Source organism: Sorex araneus, chromosome 11 (genome assembly GCF_027595985.1).
Source record: "Sorex araneus isolate mSorAra2 chromosome 11, mSorAra2.pri, whole genome shotgun sequence".
In the NCBI taxonomy this organism is placed as follows: domain Eukaryota; kingdom Metazoa; phylum Chordata; class Mammalia; order Eulipotyphla; family Soricidae; genus Sorex; species Sorex araneus.
The window spans coordinates 31574025-31588766 of NC_073312.1; the positions used below are offsets into that span (position 1 = coordinate 31574025).

Genomic DNA, 14742 nt, shown 5'->3' on the forward strand with positions numbered 1-14742 from the left:
TCGTCCATACTGTTTTCCAAAAGGGCTGAACTAGCCGGCATTCCCACCAGCAGTGTAGAAGGGTCCCTTTCTCCCCACATCCTCTCCAACAGCGGTTGCTTTTGTTCTTTTGGATGGGTGCCAGTCTCTGTGGTGTGAGGTGGTATCTCATGGTTGTTTTTATCTGCATCTCTCTGATGACTAGTGATGCAGAGCACTTTTTCATGTGCCTTTTGGCCATTCGTATTTCTTCCTTGGTAAAGTTTCTGTTCATTTCTTCGCCCCATTTTTTGATGGGGTTGGATGTTTTCTTCTTGTAGAGTTCAACCAGTGCTTTATATACCATTGATATCAACCCCTTATCTGATGGGTATTGTGTAAATATCCTTTCCCATTCAGTGGATAGTCTTTGGATTCTAGTGACTGTATCTTTTGCGGTGCAGAAGCTTTTTAGTTTAATGTAGTCCCATTTGTTGATCTCTGTTTTTACTAGATTGCTTAGTTCTGTGTCACCTTTGAAGATACCTTTATCTTCAATATCGTGGAGGTTTTTGCCGACCTTGTCTTCAATTTACCTTATGGTTTGTGGTCTAATGTTGAGGTCTTTAATCCATTTTGATCTGACTTTTGTGTATGGTGTGAGGTCAAGGTCTATGCCCATTTTTTTGCATGTGGTTGTCCAGTTGTGCCAGCACCATTTTTTAAAGAGGCTTTCCTTGCTCCACTTCACATCTCTTGCTCCCTTATCAAAGATTAGATGATCATACATTTGGGGTTGTGTGTAAGGGTATTCCACCCTGTTCCATTGGTCTACGGCTCTGCCTTTGTTCCAGTACCATGCTGTTTTAATTGTTACTGCTTTGTAGTAAAGATTGAGGTTGGGGAGGGTGATGCCTCCCATTGTCTTTTTCCCAAGAATTGTTTTAGCTATCCTTGGACGTTTGTTGTTCCATATGAATTTTAAGATTGCTTGATCCATTTCTTTGAAGAATGTCATGGGTATACTTACAGGGATCGCGTTGAATCTGTATAATGCTTTGGGGAGTATTGTCATTTTGACAACATTGATTCTCCCTACCCACGAGCAGGGTATATGTTTCCATTTCCTCATGTCCTCTTTGATTTCATGGAGTAGCGTTTTGTAGTTTTCTTTGTAGAGGTCTTTTACTTCCTTGGTTAAGCTGATTCCGAGGTACTTGATTTTCTGGGGCACGATTGTGAATGGGATTGCTTTTTTTATGTCCCTTTCCTCTGCCTCATTGTTTGCATATATGAAGGCCATGGATTTTTGGGTATTGATTTTGTAGCCTGCAACTTTACTGTATAAGTCTATTGTTTCTAAGAGTTTCTTAGTAGAGGTTTTAGGCTTCTCTAGATATAGTATCATATCTTCTGCAAATAGTGAGAGTTTGATTTCTTCCTTTCCTATCTGGATGCCCTTAATCTCTTTTTCTTGTCTAATAGCTATTGCAAGTACTTCCAGTACTATATTGAAGAGGAGTGGTAAGAGTCGGCATCCTTGTCTTGTGCCTGATCTCAGAGGAAAGGCCCTTAGTTTTTCCCCGTTGAGGATAATGCTTGCCGTAGGCTTGTGATAGATGGCTTCGACTATCTTGAGGAAAGTTCCTCCAAACCCCATTTTGGCTAGGGTTTTCATCATGAAAGGATGTTGGATCTTGTCAAATGCTTTCTCTGCATCTATTGATATGATCATATGGTTTTTATCCCACCTTATGAGCTTTTTGGCACAGAACATAGATTCTAGCTAAGCGGTCTTTGGACCAAGCAGCCTCCTACACCTTCTAATTCTTCAATACTGAAGTTCCAGTAGGAGCACATAAACTTAAATTGAAAAATCATATTGAAGCCCACTATCTCAATAAACAGAAACTATAACACAGAAGGCTCCACTAACAGCAAACAGTCTAGTAAACCTTTAGAAAGGACTCCAAATCCCCATGATGGGATGTAACAATTTTCACATTTGATTTTTGTATAGTTATTGATTTTAACATTAGAAATTTGTTATCTAATCTATTTAAGTTCTGGAAATGTACCAACAGCTTTGGGTTTTGTCTGCATGAAAATAATTTTAAAAAATTAAAATAAAACTGAATTTAATAGAGAACCGAATAACATTTCATATTTCATACCCACACTGACACACAGTACAGCATAGGTGTACATATGTGCCAGTCTCAGTTGACTCTTTCCTTCAGATTCCCCTGCTTAGAGGGCCTGAGGGATAGTGGAGTAGGGAAGGTGTTTGCATTGCAAGTGGACATGTGAGGAGTTATAAAGGAGCACAGAACTCCAAGTAAGCCCAAAACAATGCTGATTGTGGCCCCCAAACAAACAAATATACAAATGATATTATTCTTTTCACATAGGTTAGACAGCTTCTATCCCTAAAAGTAGTTAGCCCAACCTGAGACCTTTCTAAGGGTAGGGGTGAAGCAGAAAACAGCCTCTAGGCCTGAGTTAGAGCACACATAATCATCCCACCATTGGTTTTTCTCAACTCCTCCACAAGGCAGAGGGCTTCCTCTTGAACTCGATCCTCAATGCTCCTCTTCCCCATCCCTAAACTCCGCAGGGTCAAGATAGAAAAGCGCCTGAGTTCCTTCCATGTCTTTCCATCACTGAACACTATTCCATCTATGAGAGAAGACAGAAAAAGGAGAAACATTGTAGGTGAAGAGAAGGTGATGTGAATTGGCCAAATTTCACTGAAGAGTCCAACAGATTCCTGTCTTTCATCTCCTTCATCCCCAATATCAGTGCTACACTTGAACACACCCACACCTACCATGTCCTTCATTAAGTTTTTTAAATACTGGGACATCACTTCTTCCAGCAACCTCTTCTCCCAGATCTACCAGGGCTTCCTTCACTGCTTCATATCCATACAGGACCACAGCAGGCTTCATGCCGAAATACACAGTGAAGACAGGGCCATAGACTTTTGAGAGCTGGGAAAGAAGGCAAATGGTAAGTCAGTATTTGAAAAAATACTGTGCTTTCTTCAAAATGGTATTATCAGGGTTTTTTTTTAAATCACCAAATTCTAAAATAGCACTACAATTTTAGGATAACATACACACATGTATATATATGTATGTGTATATATATGTTTATATATACATATCATTGTATCACTGTATCACTATCTTTCCATTGCTTATCGATTTTCTTGAATCAATCTATGAATCCCAATTGTTTCTCTACACACAAACTCCTTTCCTTATCTCTCACTATTTACCTTGACAATAAAACACAAGATAAAGTTTTAAAATAACTGGAAGAATTTGACCCACAACTTTTACAGTGAGTCAATTTTAATAGTGTGGCACCAGTAGTATATCTTACCTTTAAAATCTGGTGTAAATTACTTACATTTCATATCATTAAAGAAACGTAAAATATACTCACATTGCTCAGAGATTGACTGATGTTCTTAACATCTACTTGCAGGATATTTCCAATAATTGGGAGAGGAGTAGGGCCAGGCGGAAGCTTTCCTTTACTGGCATTCTGTTTCCTGCGGGAAAGGAGAAGCCAACAGGAGAGACAAAACACCAGCAACAGAACTGGATACATTGGAGCTTTCTCTTCTTACTCAGAGAAGTTGACCTGAAATCTAAAGGTTTTTTAAAAGCACTCTCTGCTCATGTGCCTTTCTGTAAATACAACCGGTTACAGGCTCTGTGAGTGGACTTTGACCTATCAATAGCACTAGCACTGTAGTCCAATTATTCATTGATTTGCTTGAGGGAGCACCAATAACATCTCCACTGGGAGACTTGTTGTTACTGTATTTGACATATAGAATACACCACAGGGAGCTTGCCAGACTCTGTTGTTCGGGTGAGGTACTCTTGGTAGCTTGTCTGGTTCTTCCAGAAGGATAGAGGAATCAAACCGGGGTCTGCCATGAGCAAGGCAAATGCCCTACTTGCTGTGCTATTGCTTCAGTCCTGATAAAGTAACAAAACGGCCTTCAGTCTTTTCTTACCTTTAGTCTAGTGGCTATCGGTAGATTCTGCTTTAATTTAATACTCCTTTGGGATTATCAGGTATTGATAATTTTAAAAAGTTTTAATACCTGGCCCTTTTATTTATTTATTTTTTGGTTTGGAGGCCACACCTGCCAAAGACAAACCCTGCGTGAACAACTCAGAGTTAGGGACACCACAAAGATTAAGAAAACAGACAAAAATAAGAGAGCCAAAGCCTGCTATCATTCTCTAGAGTGCACCTAATAGTGAAAACATAATGACTAAAAGAAGAACTGTTAGAATTGCCATAAGGGAAGAGAAATGTTTTAGGGAACTGAAACTGTGTATAACAGCAGTCATGCTTTCAAGTAGATCTCAGTGGAAAAAAACTTGAAATTTCTGAGGAAAAGTATCAAAGATTTCAAGTTGCAAATGTTGTATGTCATAAGACATACTTCCTGATTAAGCAAATGTTTTCTAATTAATTTCCATGAATGCTGTTTCTTTATAAAGTTTGGGAGTAACACAGAACTTGGTAAAATTCTGATTACATATTAAAGCACATTTAGTTTGTAAATTTTGTATTTCATCCCCTAAAAATAAAACAAACAGTGCTTGTTGCAAATCTGCTATTTGGGTAATAGATTTTTTTTATCGATTTATTCTTTATTGTTGACCATGTCATAATAAAGTAGTGTCACTGCCAGTTCTCAACAAAATAGACAGTTTGGATGCAGTTTCAACAGCAGTTGTAGTGGCCATTAATGCTATTAATCCTGTTATTCCAAAGATATGCATTAAAATAAACCTTCATGATCTTTTCAGTATCTTCTAACAAACTTTCTACAATGCACATTGAAGGAGAGTCTGCTATGTCCTAGGAAGCTCAGAAGGCATCCCTGGGTTTAAGTAAGTAAAGGGAAGGAAATTCGTGAATTTGGGCAAGTGAATAATCTGCAAAAGACACAGATTAGGGTTTGTTTTTCTTTATCAAATCTTTCTTTTCCGATTGATAGGATAGGGTATTTTCACACAGGTTTGTATAAAATGAGTCTCATATTCTGTGAAACTGAAGCCAGGCAGAGTTCCTTTACTAATATTTTATGTTTCCCTATCCATTCTTTCATGAATTTTAAAGTTGAAACAACCCTCCACAGTTCCAAATGTTGAGGTCTGCCTGGAATACTGGGCTTTGGAGGAGAAAGTTCTCCCACTTTCCATAGTATAATCATGTTGGAATAAGCTGTTATAGTTTCAGTTTCTCTAACAATTTTCCTATTCAATTTAAATATTTTTTTTTTTGCTTTTTGGGTCACACCTGGTGATGCACAGGGGTTACTCCTGGCTCTTTCTACTAGATAATTGTGAGTTTTGTGAGAGTTCAAGATACCGCTCTGTTTAAGGTTCATCTATTTAAAGAAGGCCTTTGATTCTGTTGAGACTGAAGAGGTCATCGAAGCCCTAGTCAAACAGGGCATTCAAACTCAGTACATCAAGATCCTCTTCAAGCTGTATTACAGATTCACCACCAGGATCTCACATTCTACAAGGAAGTGATCATTGACATAAAGAGAGGGTTTGGCAGGGTGATACCATTTCACCAGAACTCTTCAGTGCCACCCTTGAGAACGTCATGCGATGACTGGAATGGGAAAGAATGGGAGTGAAGATAGAAGGTCGGCAACTGCACCACCTCGTCTTCAATGATGACATTGTTTTCACAACACCAAACATTAGCCAAGCAGCATAAATGCTGGCCAACTTCGACTGCGAGTGTGGAAAGGTTGGACTGCAGCTGAATCTCACCAATACAATGTTCATGAAAAATGAGCTAGTCCTTGACGTTTCATTTGCTCTCAAGAGAATGAACATCTCCAAATGGAACTGCTATGTGTACCTGTGTCAAGATCTCAACATGAGGAATGACTTGGCACCAAAACTGCGCAGAAGGAAGAGAGCAGCGTGGAACACCTTGAAGAGCGTCAAGAAGTTGTTAAGAGGATGAAGAACCTCCGACTCCAGGCACATCTTTTCTACTCCACCATTATTCCTGCACTAACATATGCCTCAGAGACCTGGGCCCTATGAAAACAGGATGAGAACACTATTTGGGTATGCCAAAGGGAAATCAAAAGAGCTATACCTGGAATATCATGTTTCACTCAATTGAGAGAAGGAATCCAGAGTTCTGACCTCCGTCTATGATCAAGAATCAGGGAGGCTGTCTCATTTGCCAAGGCGTTGAAAATCAGATGGGCTGGACACATGATGTAATTTAGAGATGACTGCTGGACTAGAGCTGTTACCGACTGGATTTCACGGGATGTTAAAAGACTGCGTGGCTGCCCATCTACAGGATGGTCAGACTTCTTCGTCAAAACCCTGAACGAACAGTTTGAGGCGTTTTGTGTTCCTGGAGTGAGCAGATACCATTGGGCTCCACTAGCACATGACAGGGACGAATGCAGATGTTACCGGTGCCCTATGAGCAAATAGAAGTGATGACAAGTGATAAAAGTGATACAAGAGGAGGGACAAATATTCAAAAGATATGAAAAGCTTACAACTTGTCAACAAAAAACAGAAACACGGGCCAGAGATAGTACAGAGGGGAAGGCTCTTGCCTTGAATGCATTCCACCTGGGTTAGATTCCTCACACCACACAATGGATTCCCCAAGTCTTTTCAGGAGTGATCCCTGGGCACAGAACCAAGAATAACCCTGAACACAGCCTTATGTGACCCCCAAACCCAAGACAAATAACAATAAAACCCCACAAATAACTCAATTTTAGAGTATAACACTTGCTCTTCAAGTCTGTGTTTTCCCTTGAACATGTTTCTCCCTTGATTGTCTCTGTTTCTTTGCTTGTTTATTTCTACTCTGGAGAAGCCTGTGTTCTTTCTTTTTTATATATATTTTTTAATTAATTTATCTTTTAATTAGTGAGTCACAGTGAGGGTACAGTTATAGATTCACACATTTTTGGAATTGTTTTTCCCTCATGCAATGTTTACCTGTGTTCTCTCTTGAACACCTTTCCCTCTTTCTCTCCTATTACATCTTTGTAAGCAGATTCTATCACCAAAAACTACCTAAAAAATAAGGTAAAAATTTAAATGGGCAGAAAATTTGAATAGATGTCATTCTTAGGAAGACATACAGGTAGGCACCAAACATGTTTTTTATTTTTTTACATCTCTCTGTGTTCACAAGGAATTGGATATATGTAATGTGAAAAGGGATATTGGTAAGCAGAGGTCAGTATAAGAAAAACAAATCTTACCTTGGGGATGATGTAATTTCTGAATTTAATATCTCGGGTCACAGCATGGGTCATGTCGAGAAGGAGGAGGTCAGTGAATCTGGACCTCATGTACCAAGGCTTCCGTGTAGGAAATGTTGCTCCTGTCCTGCATACAGTGGCTCTTGTGTCTGTCAATCACATACTCAATCTCTTCCTGGGCTTAAGCTGTAAGACACAAATCATGACTCAGAGCCAAAGAAAAACTCAAGCCACATTTTAACACCACTCAAGGATGCATGGAATAGGCTTGTGAAGTTATCACAACATCATTTTTGTGTCAAGAAATGCACTATGAGACCTTATTCACAATTTGTAGAGAATGTTTTCTGGGTCAACTCCTAATGAAAAACAGAACAGAGATAACTGAAAAATTTAAAAATAGTACTCCCTTATGGCCCAGTGTTTCCACTCCTTGGTGTCCATCCCCAGAACACAAAAACATAAATGCAAAAGATATCTACACACCATATTCATTATAGCAGTATTTAAGATATGGACACTATCGATGATAACAAAACTACAGAGTTGAGGTTATCAGGTCGTTGAGCAAGAGTGACGTCAGAATAAATGGAATAGACATAGCATAAGAACAGTGACTGAGGGTCCTTGGCACTTCAGATATAGTCAAGGTACGGTAACTTTGTATACCATAAGCATAAATGTTAAAACTATGATAACTATGTTACCTCAATTATAATAAAAATAGAGCTGTATCATCCAGCAATTTCATTCTTGGGTATTGAGGGTATAAAATGCAATCAAGAAGATAAATATATGTATATGCATATACATATATATGTATATAAGCACTTGTTTTTAATCCCTAATGCAATACCACAAAGCTACAGGAAGGAAAAAAGAAAAAGAAATCCTATCTTTTTCTACAATATGAATGAAACTGGTGTAGGTGATCTAAGCAAAAACCTAGGAGAAAGATATATGCCAGGAGTTCTCACTCACAAACGATATATACTGTAGCAAGAAGCAAGAAGACAGACAACATCCAGTAGAGTCAAACACTTAGACTATCCTGATGAATTGGGGATATTGGTACTTTGTTGACAGCTTTAGTGTCCTAGCAATGTAGTTCTAAACCCAGCTATGTGGGGCTTTGTGACTGAAAACTCTGGATTCAAAAGAATCTGGAATGGGGATCCTTTGCTAATATCTCCCTGCTTCCAGCAATTCAGCATTCAGCCCATTAACCATCTCTGGCCGGCACCAGATAATTTCATCATTGGCCACGATCCAGTGTCGTGTATCTTTCTCTCCTGGAAGGGAGCATAACATGACACATGCCATAACCATGCCCCCGGACACCACTCCAGGTTGTTTCATTTAGGGTGCCCTGGACGGGGGTGGTGAGACCCCTTCATGCGACAAGAGAAGGGACCTAGCCATGGCTGCCGAAAACCTCCAGAACTCAACCATTGCCATGCTCACAGCCACTCTCCACATGCTTGGACATAGGTTCCTCTATTCACTGCCAGGGTCCCTCCTGAACACCAAGTTAGAAACAGTATCTGCAAAAAATAATTATTTTTTAGTTTCCAACCAAACTACAAATAAATGTAAGTAAAACATAGTGATAAATAGCATTTAAATTATTAATGCCTCTGTGTGAACTCACAAAAGCCACTCTATGTATCTTGTGTACAAATCACTCAATGTACTGTGTGTACTATAATACTGAGATTTGATGATTTGTTACAGTCTGACTTTCCAAATATCTAAATTGATTAATGGTTACTGAGTGACTAAACTTGACAGCACTGAAGTTTACTTTTATAAGATTTCAACTTCATGGAATGCAAGGGAATGCAAGACTCATGGTAATTATTACCTAAACAGAGAAAAGTTGCATCAGAACAATTTTAAGCAAAAACTTTCTAAAACCCCAAATAGGAATTATGAATATAGATGCTGGTACTATTCACAAAATAACAGTTTCCTATTATACAGATGTTTCTTGCTTGAGTCCAAAGATAAAGATTCTATAGATTCTCAGGAAAAGAATAAAATTAAGATGTCCTCCTTTTCTCCATTCTATAAGAGATGAAATTGGCTTAACCCAATCTCAAAACATCAGGGACAGAGTTTGAGACACTGGCTTCCCTCACCTCTGGTACTCCAGGCATAACTACTTCTAATGCCATTTTCAAATTTGCCTTCATCAAAAGTAGTGTAATGAATTATGCACAGTAATGAAGGGAAATTAGCACAAAAAAGTATTTATTAAGTAGAACATGGGAGGCAGGGACTTCACTAAAAAGACCCAGGGCCTGGAACCATCATCACATTTATATTGATCAATAAATGACTTAAAAAAATTTATTAGTGAATCACCGTGAGGTACAGTTAAAAACTTATAAACTTTCATGTTTGCATTTCATTTATATCCCTCCACCAGTGCCCATTTTCCTCCACCAGTGTTCCCAGTATCCCTCCTACCTCTCCCACAGGGCATCCCCTTTTGTTCTCTCTCTCTCAAAAGATGACATTTAATGGTCACAATACTGTAAATGTCAGTGATGGCCAGATAGACAGTACAGTTTGTAAGGAGCTAGCCTTGCACACAGCCAACCTGGGTTTAATCCCTGGTACCAGTATATTGTCCCCAGCATACCACTAGGAGTGATTTCTAAGCATGAGGACAGGACTAAACCCTGACCACTGCCCAGTATGACCCCCAACATATATACATAGAATATATGTGTATATATATACATGTTTTTATATCAGTGAGTGATAGAGTTACAAGATAGCACAGTAGCACTGTAGCACTGTCATCCCATTGTCCATCAATTTGCTCAAGCCGGCACCAGTAATGTCTCCTTTATGAGAGTTGTTGACTGTTTTTGGCTTATTGAATATGCCATGGGTAGCTTTCCAGGCTTTGCCGTGTGGGCAGGATATTCTTGGTAGTTTGTAGGGCTGTCCGAGAGGGACAGAGGAATCAAACCCAGGTGGGACACATGCAAGGCAAACTGTTTGTTCTAAATTAAAACACTGTATCACTGTTTCACAGTCATCTCGTTCTTAATTGATTTGCTCGAACAGGCGCCAGTAATGTCTTCATTCGTCATAGACCTAAGATTTTTTTATTTTAATTTTTTCTGTATTTTAATTATTTTAATTTATTCTGTATTTAATTTAAAAAAAAATTTATTGATCAATGTGAGACACTTACACAGTCTGCAGGTCAGAAATTTCCTCCAGAAAGAAATACAAATGGCCCAAAGGCACATGAAAAGTGCTCCATATCGCTAGTCATAACGGAGATGCAAATCAAAACAATGAGATGTCATCTCACACCATAGAGACTGGGATACATTCAAAAGAACAAAAGCAATCATTGCTGGCATGGATGTGGTGTAAAAGGAATACTGTTTCATTTTCGGTGGGAATGTCGACTGGTCCTGCCTTTCTGGAAAACAATATAGACAGTCCTTCAAAAACTAGAAATTGAACTTCCATATGACCCCGCAATACCACTTCTGGGAATATACCCCGAGGACGCAAAAAAGCATAGTAGAAATGACATCTGTACCTATATATTCATTGCATCGTTGTTCACAATAGCCAATATCTGGAAACAACCCGAGTGGCCTAAAATTGATGACTGGTTAAAGAAACTTTGGTACATCTACACAATGGAGTATTATGTATCTGTTAGGAAAGATGAAGTCATGAAATTTGTTTATAAATTGATAGACATGGAGATTATCCTGCTAAGGGAAATGAGTCAAAAGAGAGGGACAGACATAGAAGGACTGTACTCATTTCTCGAGTATAGAATAACATCACATGAGGCTAACACCCAAGGACAGTAGATAGAAGGGCCAGAGGGATTGCCCCATAGCTGGAAGACTGTTTCATTAGTGGAGTGGGGAAAGACAGATGGAATAGAGAAGGGATCACTAAGAAAATGATGGCTGGAGGAATCAGTTGAGATGGGAGATGCATGCTGAAAGTAGATAATAGAACAAAATGATGACTTCTCAGTGTCTGTTGCAAGCCATAATGCCGAAAAGTAGAGAGAGAGAGTATGAGGGATATTTTCTGCCATGGAGGCAGGAGGAGGGTGAGAAAGAGGGGGTATACTGGGGATATCAGTGGTGGCGAATGTGCACTGTTGGAGGGATGAGTGTTTGATCATTGGGAGATTGTAACCCAAACACGAAAGCTTGTAACAATCTCACTGTGATTGAATAAAATGAAAAAGAAAACAAGCCCATTCTTTTGCAAGTGGTTGTCCAGTTATGCCAACACCATTTCTTTTTTTTTATTCAAAGTTCACAAGAGGTTTATTTGTTTATTTAGGAATGCATGAACATTTTTTTAAATTAATAGTTTATTTTTAATTAGTGAGTCAACGTGAGGGTACAGTTACAGATTTATACATTTTTGTGCTCATGTTTCTCCCTTACAAAGTTTGATAACCCATCCCTTCACCAGTGTCCATTCTCCACCACCAGTAAACCCAACATCCCTCCCCCCTCCCCAGTCCCGTCTCCCCCCACCCCACACTGCCACTATGGCAGGGTATTCCCTTTTGTTCTCTCTCTCTGATTAGGTGTTGTGGTTTGCAATAAAGGTGTTGAGTGGCCATTGTGTTCAGTCTCTATTCTATATTCGGCCCGCATCATCTTTCCCCCACATGACCTCCAACCACATTTTACTTGGTGTTCCCTTCTCTGAGTTGCCCAGAATGAGAGACCAGCCTCCAAGCCATGGTGACAACCTCCTGGTACTTATTTCTACTATTCTTGGGTGTTAGTCTTATAGTCTATTATTCTATATTCCACAGATGAGTGCAATGTTTCTATGTCTGTCTCTCTCTTTCTGACTCATTTCACTTAGCATAATACTTTCCATGCTGATCCGCTTATATGCAAACCTCATTCTTTCTAACAGCTGCATAGTATTCCATTGTATAGGTATACCAGAGTTTCTTCAACCAGTCATCTGTTCTAGGGCACTCGGGTTTTTTCCAGATTCTGGCTATTGTAAACAGTGCCGCGATGAACATATAAGCCAACACCATTTCTTAAAGAGGCTTTCCTGCTCCACTTCACATTTTTGGCTCCCTTATCAAAGATTAGATGATCATACATTAGATGTTGCATGTAGGGATATTCCACCCTGTTCCATTGGTCTGTGACTCTGCCTTTGTCCAGTATCATGCTGTTTAAATTGTTACCGTTTTGTAGTAAAGTTTAAGGTTGGGGAGAATGATGCCTCCCATCCTCTCTTTCCCAAGAATTGTTTTAGCTATCTGTGGGTGTTTGTTTTTCCATATGAATTTCAGGATTGCTTGCTCTATGTATTTGAAGAATTTCATGGGTATCTTTATAGGGATCGCGTTGAGTCTGTATAATGCTTTGGGGAGTATTGCCATTTTGACGATGTTGATTCTCCCTGTCCATGAGCAGGGAATAAGTTTCCATTTCCTCAAGTCCTCTTTTATTTCATAGAATAGTGTTTTATAGTTTTCTTTGTAGAGGGCCTTTACTTCTTTAGTTAAGCTGATTCCAAGGTACTTGATTTTCTGGGGCACGATTGTGAGTGGGAGTGCTTTTTTCATGTCCCTTTCCTCATTGTTTGTATATAGGAATGCCATGAATTTTTCGGTATTAATTTTATAGCCAGCGACATTACTGTACAAGTCTATTGCTTCTAAGAGTTTCTTAGTAGAGGTTTTAGGCTTCTCTAGATATAGTATCATATCATCTGCGAATAGTGAGAGTTTAATTTCTTCCTTTTTTAATCTGGATGCCCAAAAACCTCAACATCAGACAACAATCCATAAAGTACATCGAAGACAAGGTAGGCAAAACCCATCACGATATTAAAGCTAAAAGTATCTTCAAAGATGACACACAACATACCAAACAAGCAGAAGCAGAGATAAACAAATGGGACTATATTAAACTAAGAAGCGTCTGCACTGCAAATAATACAGGGAACAGAATCAAAGACAATCTACCGGATGGGAAATGATATTCACCCAATACCCATCTGATAAGGGGTTGATGTCAAGGGTATATAAGGCACTGGTTGAACTCCACAAGAAGAAAACATCCAACCCCAACATAAAATGGGGCGAAGAAATGAACAGAAACTTTTCCAAGGAAGAGATATGAATGGCCAAAAGGCTCATGAAAAAAATGCTCTGCATCACTAATCATCAGGGAAATGTAGATCCAAATAACCATGAGATACCACCTCACACCGCCGAGAATGCCACACATCCAAAACAACAGCTGTTGGAGAGGATTTAGGGAGAAAGGGACCCTTCTTCACTGTTGGTGGGAATGCTGACTGGTTCAGCCCCTTTGGAAAACAATATGGACGCTCCTCAAAAAATTAGAAATTGAGCTCCTATTTGATCCAGCAGTACCACTTCTGGGAATATATCCTAGAGAAGCAAAAAAGTATAGTTGAAATGACATCTGCATTTATATGTTCATCGCAGCACTGTATACAATAGCCAGAATCTGGAAAAAAACCGAGTGCCCTAGAACAGATGATTGGCTAAAGAAACTTTGGTTCACCTATACAATGGAATACTATGCAGCTATTAGAAAAGATTAGAAAAGATGAAGTCATGAACTTTCCATGTGCACTAGAAAAGAATGTGTATTCTTTCTTTTGGGGGGTGTAAAGCCCTGTATAGGTCTATTAGACCTCTCTCTTCTATTTCTTCCTTCAGAGTCTGTGTTTCCTTGTTGTGTTTTTTTCTTGTCGATCTATCCAGAGGTGATAGGGCAGTGTTGAAATCTACAATCTTCTGAGCTAGCCTCTTCATTAAGTAAGGTTGGTGGGGTTCTGCATTGCTTTACTATTGTGACCTATATGGTTTAGCCCTTCATGCTTACTGTTACTATTCTGCTATGATGCAGTATTAATTGAGGTGCTCTTAATGAATTATTGGCTATCGTCTTTCTTGTGGTTAAGCTAACCTAGTGAAAGTTCCTACTAAGAGGGTAACTTATGGTTCTTATAGGATATTGAAGGGGGAGAGTAATTTGTCATCGCGTTAGCAGCTTGGGGTAGTCGTGCAGTGTGCCTCAATTCCTGTCCCTTGCAGACCACGGATTAAAACCGGCCACCCTGGGGTCTCATTAGAATCATGGCTCTGGGAAGAATCCCTGACATGTGCTGGATACCTGAATGGGATGAGTCGAGGAAGCTGGAACATTGAAGCTTGGAGTGCTTATGTGGTGTGCCTCAATTCCTGTCCCCCACAGATCAAGGATGAAAACCAGCCACCCCTGGGTCTGGTTAGGTTTGCCGCTCTGGGAAGGAGTCCTGACATGGACTGGATACCTGAATGGGATCAGCCCTGAGATTTTAGCATTCTCTCTTGTCCCTCCCAATGTTGCTACATTGGAGGCTCTTTCAGGGTCAGGGGAATGAGACCCATCATTGTTACTGTTTTTGGCTTATAGAAT

The 14742-nt window shown here is 39.5% G+C and overlaps 1 protein-coding gene across 3 annotated transcripts in view; it reads right to left on the reverse strand.

Annotated features, from left to right (window-relative positions):
• Positions 1–3579, reverse strand: part of LOC101550043 (cytochrome P450 2C19-like) — a 35967-nt gene extending 32388 nt beyond the window's left edge. For 2 of the 3 annotated variants that reach the window (XM_055119030.1, XM_055119029.1), the window contains exons 1-3: positions 3412–3579; positions 2783–2951; positions 2485–2628 (exon numbers count right to left, since the gene is read on the reverse strand). In XM_055119030.1, the coding sequence (XP_054975005.1) occupies positions 2485–2628; positions 2783–2951; positions 3412–3579 (481 nt within the window). Of the gene's footprint in view, positions 1–2484; positions 2638–2782; positions 2952–3411 lie in introns of all 3 variants that reach the window. The other variant, XM_055119028.1, reaches the window with a different exon arrangement.
• Positions 3580–14742: the final 11163 nt, after the last annotated feature.